The following is a 17,278-nucleotide window of genomic DNA, read 5'->3' on the forward strand; positions in this document are numbered from 1 at the left end:
TCGGGTCGCCGGATGGTCACGCACGAATCGTAAAGCACACAGGCTCGATTTGGCTCTGGCCTGTGGCCTGGGGCTGGGGCGCTGGGCTGGCCGCTACGGTCTTGGATAACTGACCCCGGTACACTGAGCTCTTGTTTAGTTTCTCAACGAAAAAATTTCATGACACTATAATACTTTTATTTGTTTATAGTAATTATTGTTCAACCATAGATTAACTAGGCTTAAAAGATTTGTCTCGTTAATTTCGACCAAACTGTGCAATTAGTTTTTATTTTCGTCTATATTTCATACTCCATGCATGCGTCTAAAGATTCGATGTGATGGGAAATCTTGAAAATTTTTGGGTTTTTGGATAGAAGTAAACAAGACCTGATACCTTGGCTGAGAACTTGTTATAACTATTCTCTGTCCTGAATAAATTATCTCATATTAAAAAAAACTTAAGTTAATGTTTTTATGTTAGACTAGATTTGTTGAAAATTCTACAAATATTGTGATATTAAATAAGTATTTATGAAAATAGTATCTAACAAACTAATTTGATGTCATAAAGTTGATACTTTTTTCTAGAAAATCGGTTAAACTTGAAAATATTTTATGTTAGATAACTTTAGGAATTTATTCAGGATGAACGGAGTAAGTAACGTGATGATATTCTTTCAAAAAAAGTAAAGTGATGATATGACATTAAAACTAAAGAAAAAGAGGATAAAATAAGAAAGTATGTCTATAACAAAACCAAGATATAAACAAATATGATAGGTGAATAATGTAGAGATAAGATATGTTATTGGAAAAAATATATTTTTAAAAAATATATGTTAAAATCTAGTTTCTATATGTAGTATCTACGTGAATTGACAAGTATAGAACCTAGTTCATACTCCCCCTGTCTTCTAATTAGTTCGTTCTATAGATTTTAGGATAGAAAGAACAGAAAACGCATGTATGTGCTCTCACATTATTTTATAAGACCAGTATTAATGGAGAATTTCATAACATAGTTATCTAGGCTGGCACGTTAGCTTTTGTGTTAATAACTGTAACAATAGGTTTTATTTAAATGAAACTCTCTCTTTCATAAATAATCTGCTAAGTCATCATTTTTGTCGATGTGTCAGAGGAGTAAGTGCAAATAAAACTTAAATAAAAGCTCCCAGAGATTGGTCTAACCAAACACTATCATAAACCTGATTAATGATGATTATTTGCTAAATGACAAGTAATATAATAACTACCAACTTTATGTAGCTATTTAGTACAAAGTTGTTTTATCCCTTAGGGTCCCTTATAGGTATAAATCTAGATGCTTGTAAGTGCTATATTACATGATAGATAGATTAGCTTATAGGTTAGAATTGTCCTTGTCACGTGAGCTCAACTCTTCCACCTGATCTGTCCATTTCTTATCTACTCTCTCCATGTCAAGTTATAAGTCATCCTAATTTTATCAAATTCACTGATCTCTCGGCCCCTAACTTGGTGCATATAATGATTGTTTTTAAGTCATCCCATAATAAATAACAATTCTTTTTAATTTAGACATATAACAAAAGCAAAGTTGTGAGTTGTATAAGAACAATAACTCACAAACTGGTACAATAACGACATATTTCTCTCTCACATCTCTCTTCTCTATATTATCAATAATTTTACACAACACTATATGAGCGTATAAAACCATTGATGCTTAGAATGTATTTAACCGTAACTAAAACGGGTGCGCGTGGAGATCTGAAGGGCATGGGGACCTTTTACACGACACTGCAGCTGGCTGTTTGTAGTGTGACCTTGTTTAGTTCAAAAAAATTTTAGAAAAGGGATGAAGTAGTATTTTTGTTTGTATGTGATAAATATTGTCTAATTATAGACTAACTAAATTTAAAAGATTTGTCTCGTAAATTATAAGCAAACTGTGTAATTAGTTTTTATTTTCGTCTATATTTAATGCTTTATGTATGTCAAAAATTCTGTGTGACAGAGAATTTTAAAATTTTTTAGGTTTTGTAGAGCAACTAAACAAGGCCTGCGATTTTGCGAGAGGCATAGCAGCTGCAAAAAAAAAAAAAAAAATCAGCTGCCGAACAAATTTGGGGAGGATCAGATGATCTATTAGCGTCACTTTGTAGTTTGTACGCCGATGAGATCATCGTACTTCAAGCATTTTCGAAGGCCGAAGACAATGCGCATATTTCCTTAAAAAAAAAAAGACAATGCGCATATAGACAAAAGCACACAAAAATCATAGTACTCCACCGGAATATTATAGTTATTTATTTAAATATATTCTTTCCTTAGTACGGAGTAGGAGTAGTTATTATAGTTATTTATATATGCATATATTCTTTTCTTAGTTGACACATTGCAGTGCAGCCACGAGAAAGCAGTGAGCAATTCCACTCTACTTCTCCCTCACCGGCTCCCCGTCCTCCACTTTCCCCGCCGACGACGCCATGTCGGAGCACCGCGCGCCCCGCAGCTCCGTAGGAAGCCGCAGCTCCGCGCTGCCCCATCACCACCAGCGCCTTCCGCCCGCTCCCGACCCGCTCGCCTCCATCTGGATCCGCCGCCTCCACCTCTCCCCCAACCCCCCGCCGCCGCCGCCGCCGCCGCCGCGGCCCCCGCCCCTGCACATCCGCGCGCCGCCGTCTGCACATCAGGACGCCATCTCCACCGACGAGTCCCGCACGCCGCCGCCGCTCCCGCCGCCAAGCACCGGGTTCGGTCCCTTCCGCTGGAGCCCGCGCCCGTCGCTGGGCGCGCCGGCCGGCGCGTGGGCCGCCGCTGCTGGTCGTAGTGCCGTTGGCGGCGGCCAAACGATGCTCTCGCCGTTCTTTCGTCTCCCAGCGCCGCTACCACCGGTCTTGGATTTCGAGGAAGTCATGCCTTTGAGGCCGTTGATCGGTCTCAGAAGCCACAGCGGCAGTGGCGGGTTCCCTGGGTTGTCACGACAGATGGTCGGCGGGGGCGACCCCGGCGACGCCTGGCTGTCGGCCAGAGCTGCAGGTATCTGCATGTATCTACACTTTCCAATCATCCTTGGGAATTCTTGCACTTTTCTCTAGATAGTTCCTCATGCTAACCTGCAATAAAATTATTTTTCACTGTTGTTATCCAGCTGAGCATCAGGGACCTCAGCCACAGACCACCACACAAAATCTTAATTTCTCACTGAATCTAATAAATCTGGTGGTGACAAAATTTCTATTTGTGTAGGTGCTGCATATCCTAGCCATGCTTTGGACATGGTTCCCATAAGAACACTTAATGTAAGAGTTTCAACTTCATTTCTCATTATTTGGCAACATTTATTTTTATGGGCGATGTGGCTTGATTCGTTGCAGGTTGTTAGGGGGTACTCACATCCCATAACAACAAAATAAATAACCCCTAAATGTCATTTGGATCCTGAATACTCTGGAACCTGCGTAATCAGTTTAACAAAAATGTGAGAAAGGTCCTGGTTCAAACATAATTTTCCGTAGTAAAACAACTACTGTTGACGGTCCATAACTTAAAGCATATGAAATAAAACATCTTAATGTACTTTCTGAGCATTGGTTTTCCTAGGTATGTGTAAGAAGCACTAACCGCCAGTGATTGTAGAGACTTATTGTTGTTGCACGATCTGGTTACCAACTCCCCTTTGCTGAATCACATATGGGGTATTTGGTTTGAAGAATGGGGTGATCCATCTTCTAACTCACATTTTTGTTTGGTATGGGGAATGGAATGTTTATCTATGATCACCTCATCCCTTACAATCACATGAGCTTCCACCAAAATCCATGTGGTATTGTGATGAACTCCTCATTCCAATCCAGATGAGGTGCTTTCCAAAACAAAACACCTTCATCACTTCATGATTAGTTACATAAAAATCTAGATAGTGTTTTTTTTTCTCTCTCGAACGGCACAGGAGAACTGTGTGTCATAATCCAGATAGAGTTTTATCATAACAAAACATCTGGTATATTTGTATAACTGGCCTGTTCGGGTAGAAGGGTCTTTTGGTGTCGAAACACCTGTACTGCTTAGAATGTCTAGCTGATAGAGAAACCTGGCCCTCCATAACATGGCAGCATTCCTTCACTAAACATTGGCCTAGCATTTGTTGCAGGATCTGCATGATAGACAGCATGGTGCAATACAAGTACAACCAAATCTTGCAAGGCATGATCCTAGCTCTAGCAGCCAAGATGATGAACCTTTCTCGTATTGGAACATGGGGAGGTTCCGGAGAAACACCACAACTTCGTCAATGACACCTATTGGTGTTGCTCCTGTCAATTTTGGCACAAAGAGGAATGCTGATTCAAACAATTTTCTCCCTCTGAAGCTCAGGAAACTAAGTGGGGCTATTTAGTGTTGATGAAATATCTGGTCTGAGGGTTTTGAAATGCATAAGAAGCACACATATGCTGTTATATGTAACAGCATGCAGTAACACTTCACCACGTTAGAGCTTGAGAAGGCTGGAGATGGACGCATTTGGTGGCAACCATTGTAAATTGTACTTTGCTCCCAAATCGTTGCATTTGGCATCCTTTGAGCCACTGACCTGTATGTTTGTATAATTTTGGTGTGATATATAGGGAGATGTCTTATGCCACGTTTCCTCTATGGCGTGTACATTCACACAAATTGACTCAAAACGTGTAATGTTCCTTCCAAGGAATTGTACGTTTTCCCTCTGCCCTTGTGTTTGTAATTGCAATTCCATCCTTACCATATTTTTTACCCTGAAGTTTGCTAAGAAGTTACAGGTGTTGCGATAAAGCCATGCTGGAGCTGTGGTACAACTGTGTGCTATCAATTTGCCAAGTTTAACAAGTGCCTATTGACCTATAACCTAATATTACATAATAACCATGGCTGAAGCGATACAAATGGCCCAGAGAATGCAAAGCTTGCATCCTTATTGGGCTTACATTTTTCCTAAGGCGAAATTTGTCCTTGTCGGTTGGAGGCTTGCACGGCTATGAATCGTTTGGAGGTTTGCTGGGCTGTAAATCGTTGTTGACTAGTAGTCGAGGATATGTTTGGCTACAAATCATTAACCTTGAGTTGTCTCGGTCGCTATCTGACCAGAATAATTTCGTCCGGTTTTCCAGTCAGTAGCCGGGGGACAAGAACAAGAACAATCACCCTTGTCCTCTGCTCTCTCTGCCCGGACAGCTCCTTGGCTGTTCCTGAGTACTTTGATAGCTTCATGTCCATGAATTCACTGTCAATCTTTTGTGAAAGAATCTTAATCTTATCCCGTGTGATGCGGCCGAATTTCTGTCGTCGATGTCAGTGCTCCTGCACTTTGTACATCCATTTCTGATTTTTTCGCGTAGTAGCACTTCCAATATAAATTAATTGCAATAGTAGTTTTTTTTTTTAAGATCCTTATTGGTTACCGGCTTGAATATTAATAAGAAGGGTAGCAGTTGCACGCGCAAGGTGCGCCTACAGCTTTGTACTCAGCAGGTTGTGAGTACAGTAGAAAAAAGGAAAAAGGGATTACTCCATAAAGTTAAGTGCGACTAGATGGTCTAAGACCTTTTGCACCTGCGTGCTGTCTTCCATAGAACAATTTCATCCCGTATTTTGTAGACAATATCAGCCACTGACCTCTCTTTGCGATAAAAAATCCGGTCTTTTCGCTCTGTAATCACAGCAATCAGATGGTCAGATTTCCCTCCCTCCTTTGCTATGCTCCAAAGCCAGCTCTGCAGATCATCCGTGCATGACCAATTTTCAGGGTCGGTCTGCTAGCTTCCTCCCTTTGCACCAGTCACTGATCTTCTCCCAGATCATCCTAGAAAATGGGCATTCAGCTACCACAAGTGGATGCATGTCTCTCAAGGTTTCTCATGCAAAGCAGGCAGAAATAATTGTTTGGCCATTCTCTGAGAAGAAGTTGGTCTGCAGTCCACAATCTATTTTGCTATAGCAGCCACAGGAAGAACTTGCATCGTGCCGGCGCCCAAGCCCAAATGTTACATACGAGCTCAGGCAGCAGGGATCGGAATTGCCCCTCAAAGTGGACATTGTAAGCTGTCGCTGAATATTCTCCAGATGGTTCAAGTAGTGTCCATGTGATGCAGTCATTTTCCGGATCATTTATTTATGTTGAAGTGGCTTGCTTCGATCATGGACCACAGTCCGAAAAATTCTTGCAAGAGTTCCCCGGATAGGTTGTAAGCTATATCTTTAATCCAAGCTCCATTTCTCACTGTACAATAGTAGTTAGAATTCCTGGCTGTTTTGCTTCGTGACCCAAGCTGCACATTACTCAAGTATTTTGTATCATCTTGGGATGTGATTAATTGAAGAGCCATGGGCTCATCACGATAAGGATTAGAGGAGAAACAACTTGCCTTGTTGCGCACAACACCAATCGGCCTTCAACCACTGCGATACCATAATAACAAGGACTATGCATGGATCGATCACGTAAAAGATGCATACAGTCCTTCACACACTGCATGCATGCAGTCCTTCACACACTCCGCCGGTCTCCTAATAACTGCTTCAATTTGAACGGCCGGTCCTTTCTCGTATTCACGTCAAAAATGCATGCAATCTACTCGTTAACAAACTCACTCTCACACACACAACACACACTCCTTGTTCCTAACTGCTCAGTTCACTAGACCTCCGGGGATATGAGAGAGTCCATATATTTGTGTTCAGTATGCTTGGCGAACCTTGCACACTTAATTACCACCTATTATTCCCTTTCATGAGGTACGATGAGTGAGTGCTACTCCGGCAAGATGAGCGGGGGCGATCGCTGCGACGACGGCAAGCGCTCCGACAGGATGATGATGGACGGCATCAGCAAGCGCTCCGCCGCCCATGGCAACAAGCACGCTGCCGCCGGCACCAAGCTCCCCTCCGTCAAGCAGCAGGACGACAAGACGCGGTCCCGGCGGTGGTCCTTGAAGCGCCGGCGCATGGCGGCTGCGAGCCCCCTCATGGTATGGATCATCATCGCGGCGCACGTTATACCCCTCGTCCAGTGTGGTTACATTACGGTGGACGTAATCACAGAGGTGTTCGACCTTACCAAGCGTCCACACGCCGAGATATTTGGCATAATCCACGCTATCGCCGCTGACGCTATGCCAAGGCTGGAGGTCCAGGGCCATCGGTACCTGGGCGCTAAGGACCTTCAGCCAAGTGCGTTGGGGGGCGACGGCTCTGGGCCAGCCAGGTGGATCAAGATCCCTTTCCAGGGCGAAACCGAGGAGGATCGGGTGACGATTGCCTTGCCCGACAGCACACTGTATCTCCTAGCCTTCATGAACAACGTAGGCACCTGGCACTGCTTCAAGGGCTGCGAGGAATGGTTCCCAGACTGCGTAGTACTGAATTCTGGGCTCGATGAGCGAGGGAAAGAATGGGACGAGTCATATCCCGACCTCATCAAAGGTGGCGTTGAGATGCTGCACACGGTACCACTAGGGAAGAATTCTGATTTGGAAGCGACGCGTTTGCTTGGCCGCTATAGACATGGCATCAGCCCCCTAACTGACCTCAAGTCCGGCTTGGTACGAAAGATCCTTATGTATCCTGAAGCCTTAAGAATCAGATTGGTCCGGGAAACATTTAGCGGCGACTTGTGGGAGACCGAGACATATATCAGCTCAGACCTAGAGCCAAGAATTTTTCAGAATTGGGGGCGAATATCGTACCTCTTGTACCGCTCGGATAGTGACGGGGGTGAATTCCTGAGGAATCATAGTGAAAAAAAAGTAGGACAGGACACTGGGATCACAACCAAAGAGAAGGCGCTTAATACTTATGACCTCTTTAGGCGACCAGAGATACTACGTATCAATGTTCCGTAAAGATGAAGAAGTGATCACATGATCACTAGCAGTCAAGTCTTATCTTATGGAGTGATGAGTCATGATGGGGTGTTACTGTGTTGTAAACTTATTTCATAGAGTCAACTTATGTACTTGTTCCTTTCTAATTTCTTCTTTCATCAAGTTGTTATTCTGAGTATGATGAGTACTAGCAGTTAGGTCTCTGTATGGAGTCATGAACTCCTCTGATGTAATAGGTGTTACTGGCCAGGTAGCAAACTTTTATGGAGTCATCATTATGTTTCAGAGCACCACGTCTACGACTACTACGTGGTGTACTGGACAAGAAATTATTTCTACTGTAACAATAAATAAAGTGCCCGGGCTTTTCTATGCAACTGCAAAATTATCTCAATTATCGGTATCTCAGTTCCTCGGCCTGCTGCGTGTGCACCGGCCGCCGCCGGCGCTTCTTGCTCCCTAGGCAGGCGTCGCACAGAGCTAGCAATTGTACTGCTCCTGTGAAGGTTGAGCCCAAGAGAACTGTTTCGAAATATTAACGGGGTAAAGATTGTGAAGAGCACCAATTGCAATTGGAGAGAAACAGCTTGACAACAATTTAAGATGAACTAATTATTCAAACTGCATGCAATGTGTTTTAAGCAGCATTGCATACTCTGTTTTTCTTTCCCTGGATTTTTTGGGAAATTTTTTTTTTCGAAAGATCCGTTACCGGCTTTCATTGATAAGAGCGAAGTTGAATTACAGACATGATTACAATATAGGGCTTATAGTGGCACAAGCTGCGCCCGCCCCAACCACCCTTTTTGCTTGGGGTTCAGGAAAGAAAACCCCTCGCCACCCCTGGTAAGAATACAAACGGACTACATACTAAGTGGTAGCAACTGCACTATGCGCAGTCCCTGCAGCCAACAATAGATGCATGCCTTTGTTTCCGGCATGAGCCCAAGTCCTTGCCTCATCCTGTATGCTGCTGAAGATTTGCTGCACAGACCTTGAGATTTTCCTGAAAACTCTATTGTTTCTTTCCCGCCATATCTCCCAGATGACAAGTATGAGTAGAGATTTGACGCCTTCTCTGATGACTGGCAGTTGTACATCGGCCATACACAGTAGCCACTCTTGCACATTGTCTGTATGATTCCAGTTATTTTTTTTAAGATAAGATGGAGCAGAGGTTCAGGGATTGGATCCAACCCAGTTTTTTGGGACGGAGCCAACCCGTCCAGTGTTTGATCCATCTAGTGTTTAGTTCAAGAAATTGGAAACATGGGTTAGATGTCATGATAACACCGTTAGTGAGGATTCCACTTGCCACAAGTGGAACCCATCTGTCAAGCTCTCACCTATTTCTTTTTTTATTTTTTTCTCCACCTTATCTTCTTCCACCCACCACCTTATCTTCTTCAACCGGCGGTGACGGCGCGTGGTGGCGGCCTCGCCTCCCTCCCTCCCTCGCGCGCGGCGGAGGCGGCCGGGCGGTGCTCGTGCGCGCGGCCAGGCGAAGGCGGCCGTGCGGCCCCCTCGCGCTCGGCCCTCCGGCCATGGCGCGCGGTCGTGGCGCTCGGCCCTCCGGCCATGGCGCTCGGAGTGCCGGAGCGGGGCGTGGCGGCAGAGCTCCACCAGCACGCGATGGTGGTCGAAGTGGGGCGTGGCGGTGGAGCTCCACCAGCACGCGGCGGAGGCCGAAGCAGGGCGTGGCGGCGTGACTTTGGGTGCGGGCTCCACCAGCACACTGACACCGTTCGTGGTCCCCACGCGGGTCCCACTCAACCCGGCGCGAGCGGCTCCGTCCGCCAGATTTTGGCGGACGAGTCCAACCCGCATCTCACGCGAATATTCCTCTGGAGCTAACCCAACCCATCTTGAATTGCATCCAAACAGCCGTAGGGATGGGTCCAACCCAACCCAGCTCGCTCCAACCACCAACCAAACACACGGTAGACTTTTTTTATGGTTATGTGCCATGTATGGGCACTATGTCTGTCCCATCATTGACAATAAGGCCTTGTTTAGTTCGAGGACGAAAAGTTTTTGGCTGTTACGACAGATATCACATGAGAATGTCGTATGAGATGTTTGGATACTAATAGAAAAATTAATTACAAAATCCGTTGAAAAACTGTGAGATGAATTTATTAAGCCTAATTAATCAGTCATTAGCATATGTGTTATTGACTTATTGTAGCAAACATAGATTAAGTAGGATAAAAAATTTCATCCCACAAAATCCAATTAATTTATGCAATTAGTTTATTTTATTTTATTTATATTTAATACTTCATGTATGTGTCCAAATATTAGATAAGATATAGTAAAAAAATTTTGAGTGGGAATTGAATAAGGCTAAGTTTGTTTTGGAGCGACGACTGGCGGAATAGTAGTATTTTTTATGAAACAGGCGGAATAGTAGTTGGAGCAGTAGCTGGATTTTTTGTACTCGTATCGTATCTAAAAACACATTATGAACCCTGTAACATCTGTATGTTTGAATTATTTTTAGAACTGTAAATAAAGAAATTTTGATGTCATTTGCACATCCATCGACGGATATGTTTTCGGTGCTCCAAATTATTGCATGGTTGGTGTAACCCTGTACTCTGGTGACAATATATGTTGGCACCCTATACTTGGAGTTGCCCGTTGAGACAAATACTTATATATGGTGCCTGTGGACTTACGAAAATAGGCCGGTTAGGACTCAGAAACAAATATTTGATTTCCATCATAGATGATTTTTCGTGAAGGTGTGCATTTTACTATCTTATATATATTGAAAAATTCGTGTCTACTATATCTGGTAAATGCCTAGGGACCTTCACACCAATGAAGCCATTCACCAAGGCCTCTCAACCTTCTGCAATCACAAGAAGCATAACGCCATAAACACGCGGCAACGCACCTAGCTAAGACGACTTTAACCAACCCAAACCACACCTCTCAACCTTCCGCAATCACAGGAAGCAATAACGCCATAAACACGCGGCAACACACCTAGCTAACTAGATAATTGGCTCCAGGCAATTCTCCAATCCAAGTAGGTGTATATATGAAACTTTCCACTATGACTTGATACTGATATCTGATGAGCAACTGACCCAAAGGTTGCATCTTTGAGCTATTAAAATAATACGCTACGACTTCTCTCACCAATCTGAAGAAGACAATATCTCTGTAAGGATGGAATCCAAGTACTTCAAAATATGGGCAGGAGTATTTTTCATCCCGTTCAAAATCAATGTCACCGGCATTATCAGCATCAGAGTCCCAATCAGAATCCTTTTCAGCTGTTGTTGGTTCTTTGTTGTTTTCTTCTTGATCATCATCATCGTAGGCATAGGGACGTTGTAAACTCCATGGCTTATCAGTTTGATCATTATTGAATGGGTACCTGCTGACATGCTTCAATACCCACTTCGTCTTGCTACCAGACTCATCCAGGAACCAAACTTGGAGTCCCTCCTTATAACCAGCCACCGCAAAATGTACCCCATTCACTGACTTTCCAAGACGGAATTGATGATACCTTGTCGAGTTAATGTGAGGCGGCAGGTTTATTACTTGGTACTTATTACTGGACACGTTTATTCTGCAATATAAAACCATTGGTAAAAAAATTACTACTATAATGCACACTTCAAAACGTCAATGGAAGAAACCAAAATAAACTAAACATATATAGGTTTATTATATTATGGGGCAAGTGAGTACCTTGTAATGAAAGTTAACTTCCAATACGCATAGAGTGCTCCATGCCCGTAGACAGCATGCCAAGATCCGCAATTCAATTTTGACCATACGTTAGCAGCAGTTGTTGTTGTGTGTTCTTCCTCGTCACGGAGAAAAGGCCTTTCCTCCCACCTCTGTGTGCTAGATGAGTAAATACGTAACAACATGTATTCTAACTGCGGCGACTTGTCCTTGTAATCAAGTGGACTTTTCATCGAAAATACCTCAAAATGTGGCGATAACGTGGGATCAAACACAAGGTACCAATAATCATAATAATTCTTTTCTTCCCCAGGCAAGGTCGGATAAGGCGGCAAGCGCATCCATTGCCTCGTCGCCGGGTTAACCACGAGATCATCATCAAGGAGGACGAGGCCATTGCAGCAATCCGAGATGGATGCGAGAGAAAGGCCGTGATGGTCTTTGTCCATCCTCAGGTAGCTTCGGAGATTGCCTGCGATCTTACGCGCCATCGAGGGCCGGACGAAGAATTCCGGGGGCTCAGCCTCGTTCGTCTCCATGAAGATGCCGGCCACCGAGAGCGGGAGGAGGTCCGTGCGCAGCTGGCAGCGCGCGTCCGCGTCCACGACGTCGCGCCACTCCCTGCAGACGCAGCGTGACACGGCGAGGGTGCGCGGCGGCAGGAGCGCTAGCACGTCCGCTAGCACGTCTCGAGACAGCTGGTCCATGGATCTTTTTCCGAACGCCTCGGTTCCCTCGGGAAAGGACGCGTGAGCGAGAACCTGAACCGGTAAAAGAGATGAGCTGCTGATCCGTGATCGAGGCGATACAACTATACGAGAGAACTCGTCTTCTTCTTCTGAACCAAACGCGTCGTTGCTTGATTTTATATTGGTGGAAATCAATGGAAGCACGTCCTGTTCCGTCTCGACAATCCGACAGGACGCTGGAACGCCTACCTTTGCGTGTCACGAGCAGTTACCGAGTCGGCCTGCTCTGCTCCCTCTCGAGCGAAACGGACTCGTCACGTGGTGAAATATATTTACAAGCTGCTGGTCCATTGATATATTTACGTTGCAAGTTTTTTTAGAATAAGGAATATTTACGTTGCAAGTTTACAGCACTGTTCTCTTCTCTCCCCTCTCCTCTCTCTCTCTCACACACACCTCACAAATCTAATTAGCATCGATGAATCTATTCGCTTGTTCAGAAAAAATACTGAGTTATAAGAAAACGAACAAAGCCATGATCATAAAAAAAAAACCACACACACAACAACGTGTCATTCCTCACTACGCCTAGCCAAATGCAAAGTACCCATCACATAATATATGGTTCACAGTAGCCAATCATGACATAGTAATACGAGGTCCAATCATGACATAGTGATACGAGTACCAATCCTGCAGAGTACCAATCACATAGTAATAGCAGTTAAGTGGAGTACATGCAATAGAGATAAACAAGCTGCTGAGCTTCAGTGCCTCTGCTTTCTTCTTCTGATCAGGCGCGCGACTCATCAGACATCAGTAGCAGTTCTGATCTCTCCCCGGCCGCTGGAGTCAGGAGGGGCCGTCGACTCTGTCTGTCCACTGACAGAGGAATTGGCCACCCCTTGTATTGCTTCCTGGACACAAGCCTGAATTTGTCCTCCCATCATCTCAATGACTGTGGTCATAGATTTTTGAACCACATCTTGCATCGCCTGCTGCTGGGCTACAGAAGCCAAAAAAAAAAAGATAATTATACCACACAGCATAGGAGTACTACTACTAGCTTGTAACCACGTATTACACATGGATCGTGATAACTTGCTTACCAGCCATCTTCCGCGCACGGTATTTGCTGAAATACCGTGCCGCGGGCCGTCCAAGCACACAGAAGACCGTGATGAGGCCTAGCACCAACTCCACCACGTCAACCACAAAGTCTGGTGAGCCCACTCTAGCTCTCAGGGCCTCTTTCACGGCCTCTCTGATGGTGGTGCTGGATGGAGAATCGTCGCCTGCCTTGTTCCCACCGCTGGATGCTGGGTATCGCAAGAACAGACATTAGTAAAACAGTTACTCATCTTAGGAAAAAAATATAACAAGAGATCAAAGAACAACCTTCACACTCAGTTTGCCCAGATACAGAACGTAAACCCCCACACCGAGAATAAATGTCATAGACATTTATAGGCAAGAATGATGAAACCCCTAAATAAGTGGTGTTCATCACCAGGCATAGACAGCCGTCAAGATCGACCGCCGCAGCAACCGGCTCACAACACTTGGGGTTAACTGTTTCATCCTCATCAGAGGTTCGACAGTTAACGCTGATCTCGAAGCCTAGTCTTTGTGCGTCACATCCACTCGATAGCTTACGCCTGCCTGCTACATACACAAACCAGATCAACATAGTCGCCGCTATACTTTCTCCAACAGTTTCTAACAAATCACTACTAATCAAACTAGCACAATTTTCACAGCTGCCATATCAACAAGAAATGATTTATGCAAACTATCTTCCACAATTCTAAGTTTTTTTTGCATAATTACTGTTGCCTTTTCCCCTCTCTCTCAAGTCGAGCCTCAGTCACCAAAGTAGGCGGTTGCTAGCTGTGCTCGTATTAAGGTACCGATTGCGTAGCCCATGTCAACGCGCGACGGCGGGGCTGTGGCAGTGGCGGCCAGCCGGCCACGAAGTAGGCCGTGGAGGTGGCGGTGGCGGCTAAGGGCGGGGCCGTGGAGCCACGCGAGGTGGTGGCGGCGGCCATGGCAAGAGGGGGGACACCAGTTCTTCCACGGCGCCCAGCCGGGTCGGTGGTGGCCGAGGCGGACACTACTACCATGGCGTGCCTGCTCAAGCCAGCCGCGCTGGCAAGGGGCCGCCCCGGCGGCGGTGAGGCCGACAGCTGCGCAACAGGGGCGAAGCCAGGATAATGTGGTGGCCTATTATTGTGTCTACTGGGCTTGCCGCTTGCCCAAGGGCTTGGGTTGTCTTCTACGCTGCCCCGAGGTCAAATATACTTGGGGTCTTGGCTGGTGGAACGGGGTCGGCTGACCCCGACCGTACAACGCAACGCCTGGCCACTAGGCGTGACCTCGTGCTCCCCATGGATGCATGAACGAAGAGGTCGAGAAGCCTCGGACCCGGCGAGCAAGCGCACGCGAGCGCGGCGCCGCAGGCGAGCAGCCGCGGTATCCGGTGAGCGAGCGCACGCAAGCGCGGCGGGCAAGCGCGCCAAGCGTCCGGCGTCCGGCGGGCAAGCGACCTGCGCGACCGACGCCCAGCGGGATCGTGGCGTGCCCATCGCCGCCCGAACGTTCCGCAACACGCAAGGGAGAAGGGAGAAAGGAGAAGGGCGTACGGTATTACCTTCCTTCACTGGCATCATCTTCACGCCGGCTGCTGCCTTCGCGCCGCCCACCTTCACGCCACCGTCTTCCTCCAGCGGGCTTGGCATCATCTTCACGCCGGCTGCTGCCTTCGCGCCGCCCACCTTCACGCCACCGTGCTTGACGCCGTCTTCCTCCAGCGGGCTTGGCATCATCTTCACGCCGGCTGCTGCCTTCGCGCCGCCCACCTTGACGCCGTCTTCCTCCAGCGAGCTTGCCACCCCCGCCGCACAGGGGGCGGCAAGGCGCCGTGGGAGGTCGCAGCCCTCCCCTCCGGCCAGCAGCAGCCAGAGGAGAAGGGCGGCGAAGCATCCACGGCTGAGCTCCTTCATGTTTCGCTCCCCGTTCCTTCCCTCTGCTAGCTCTCGTTGATAAAACAAAGGTGGGAGTGGGAGAGGGTTTTGGCTGGGACGAGACGAGAGTATTTAGCGGAGTCGGGGCAGCCGGCGCGCCGTCCCTCTGTCCTCTCTCCGGCCCGTTGGTCAATCCCAGCCCGCTAGCGGACGAGCTCTGCGCCCCTGCAATGCCAGGCAGGCTGCTCTGAGCCTGCAGGGTGCAGGAGCTCCGGCATCTCTCCCTTTTTCTTTTTTTCTTTTTCTTTTTTACGTACTAGCAGTACATGTATTTGCAACTGCGTCTCCGATGGCACCGCCCCAATGCAGGCCTGATTTTTTCACTGTACTGCGCCCCATACATGTTACGGGTTGGCTTGTACACGGAAAAATTACATGCTAGTCTAGATGGATACAATTTGTGAAAAAAAAACGTTGCATTAGGCCTCTCTATATGCTCTGCCAAATAGCACAGGATGAAGACTTTGGTGAAAATCTGCAATACAACAGTCTCTGTATCATCCTCTTTTTAAAAAAAAAATAGATAGGCGCTATCCCTGGAATTTTGCTCAGGCCTAAACAGTTTAGTTGGTGAAAAAATTTAAATTTATCTATTATAGCACTTTCATTTCATTTATTTGTGTTTGACAATTATTATCTAATCATAAACTAACTAAACTCAAAAAAATTTTCTCATAAATTAAAGATAAACTGTGTAATTAATTATTTATATTTATATTTAATATTACATATATATATATTTAAAGATTCGATGTGACGAAATTTTTTTTAAAAAAATTAGAATTTAGAGTAAACTAAACAAGGCCTAAGTAAAAAAAATGTGCGGCTTTAGCTCGGAGCAGCCCAATCCCGGTTTCCCTTTTGTTGTGACGCCCAATAGAAAAATAGATTCTGGCTCATCTCTCTCAACTAAACACTAGGGCCATGTTTAATTCACCTAAAAACTAAAATTTTTTCAAAATTCTCCATCATATCGAATCTTGCGGCACATGCATGAGACAGTAAATATAGACGAAAATAAAAACTAATTGTACAGTTTTACTGTAAATCGTGAGATGAATCTTTTAAGTCTAGTTACTACATGATTGGACAATATTTGTCAAATAAAAACGAAAGTGCTATCATTTCAAAAACTAAAAACTTTTCGGAACTAAACAAGACGCTAGAAATCAGGATAGTTCTGTTCAAAAAAAAAAAGAGATGCAGCCACCATATCCTTTCCCGTCCCAAAGCAAGGATGAAAACCATCGTATCTTATCCCATCCTAAACCAGAGATAAACCATTCCTAGCGGCTGGTGGGTAAACAACAAGAGAAACAACTAGAGATGTCAATGAAGCGTACGGGATGAGGACGGACCAATCTCCCCCTCTCGCCCTAGTAATTTAAACGGAGAAAAGACATCCACGGTAGGGATCGCGAGGACGAGGATGTCCCCTGAACCTCTACTTGATCCCTGCATTCTTGAGCCGTTATTCAAATACACACTTTTTATGATTTGAAGTGTTTTTGCAATGGTACTGTTTTGTCTCATCAGTATTAATATAACTTTAATAAAATTTTAGACTATTTAACTCAGACCTTGTTTAGTTTCGAAAAGTGAAAAGTTTTCGGTACTGCAGCACTTTCGTTTGTTTGTGACAAATATTATCCAATCATGGACTAACTAGGATCAAAAAATTCGTCTCGTGATTTACAGCTAAACTGTGTAATTAGTTTTTGTTTTCATTTATATTTAATGTTTCATGCATGTGCCATAAGATTCGATGTGACGGGAAATCTTGAAAACATTTTGGTTTTCAGGGTGAACTAAACAAAGCCTCGTCAAAATTTGAAAATTTCATTCTTTTGTAAATGGAGAGTACTACATTTCATTTCATCAATCTGTTGTACACTTGTTCTGGAGCCGGCGACAGAACGGCTGGCATGCATGCCAGTTGCCAGAAGGTAATGCTGCGCAAGTGCGCATGGACCAGTGTGCAGAGAACCAAAAGCAAGCTTTCCTTCCTTTTTAAAAGCACCCTTACCGT

The 17,278-nt window shown here is 45.3% G+C and overlaps 2 protein-coding genes across 4 annotated transcripts; one reads left to right on the forward strand and one right to left on the reverse strand.

The window, feature by feature from the left end:
* LOC8054152 (splicing factor, proline- and glutamine-rich) lies at positions 2,349 to 4,733 on the forward strand. The gene is made up of 3 exons (XM_002464021.2): positions 2,349 to 3,006; positions 3,217 to 3,269; positions 4,121 to 4,733. The coding sequence occupies exons 1-3, from the start codon at positions 2,454 to 2,456 to the stop codon at positions 4,364 to 4,366; spliced, it is 852 nt and encodes a 283-aa protein (XP_002464066.1). The 5' UTR covers positions 2,349 to 2,453; the 3' UTR covers positions 4,367 to 4,733.
* LOC110436402 lies at positions 12,822 to 15,304 on the reverse strand. 3 transcript variants are annotated; one of them, XM_021463487.1, is made up of 4 exons: positions 14,877 to 15,304; positions 13,625 to 13,888; positions 13,336 to 13,545; positions 12,822 to 13,232 (listed from the first exon to the last, which is right to left on the reverse strand). In XM_021463487.1, the coding sequence occupies exons 1-4, from the start codon at positions 15,226 to 15,228 to the stop codon at positions 13,036 to 13,038; spliced, it is 1,023 nt and encodes a 340-aa protein (XP_021319162.1). In that variant the 5' UTR covers positions 15,229 to 15,304; the 3' UTR covers positions 12,822 to 13,035. The 3 variants fall into 3 exon arrangements, with proteins under 3 accessions (XP_021319162.1, XP_021319157.1, XP_021319168.1); XM_021463482.1 differs by having other exon boundaries at positions 13,625 to 13,891; XM_021463493.1 differs by lacking the exon at positions 13,625 to 13,888 and having other exon boundaries at positions 14,877 to 15,303.

Source organism: Sorghum bicolor, chromosome 1, assembly GCF_000003195.3.
Source record: "Sorghum bicolor cultivar BTx623 chromosome 1, Sorghum_bicolor_NCBIv3, whole genome shotgun sequence".
Lineage (NCBI taxonomy): Eukaryota > Viridiplantae > Streptophyta > Magnoliopsida > Poales > Poaceae > Sorghum > Sorghum bicolor.

Bases quoted from the DNA above. Each gene is read 5' to 3' on its own strand.
- LOC8054152 (XM_002464021.2), top strand. From the start codon at position 2,454: ATGTCGGAGCACCGCGCGCCCCGCAGCTCCGTAGGAAGCCGCAGCTCC. The intron at 3,007-3,216 runs GTATCTGCATGT...CTATTTGTGTAG, and splicing joins GCTGTCGGCCAGAGCTGCAG to GTGCTGCATATCCTAGCCAT. The intron at 3,270-4,120 runs GTAAGAGTTTCA...CATTTGTTGCAG, and splicing joins TTCCCATAAGAACACTTAAT to GATCTGCATGATAGACAGCA.
- LOC110436402 (XM_021463482.1), bottom strand. From the start codon at position 15,228: ATGAAGGAGCTCAGCCGTGGATGCTTCGCCGCCCTTCTCCTCTGGCTG. The intron at 13,892-14,876 runs GTAATACCGTAC...TTGTGTATGTAG, and splicing joins GATGATGCCAGTGAAGGAAG to CAGGCAGGCGTAAGCTATCG. The intron at 13,233-13,335 runs GTAAGCAAGTTA...TGGCTTCTGTAG, and splicing joins CCGTGCGCGGAAGATGGCTG to CCCAGCAGCAGGCGATGCAA.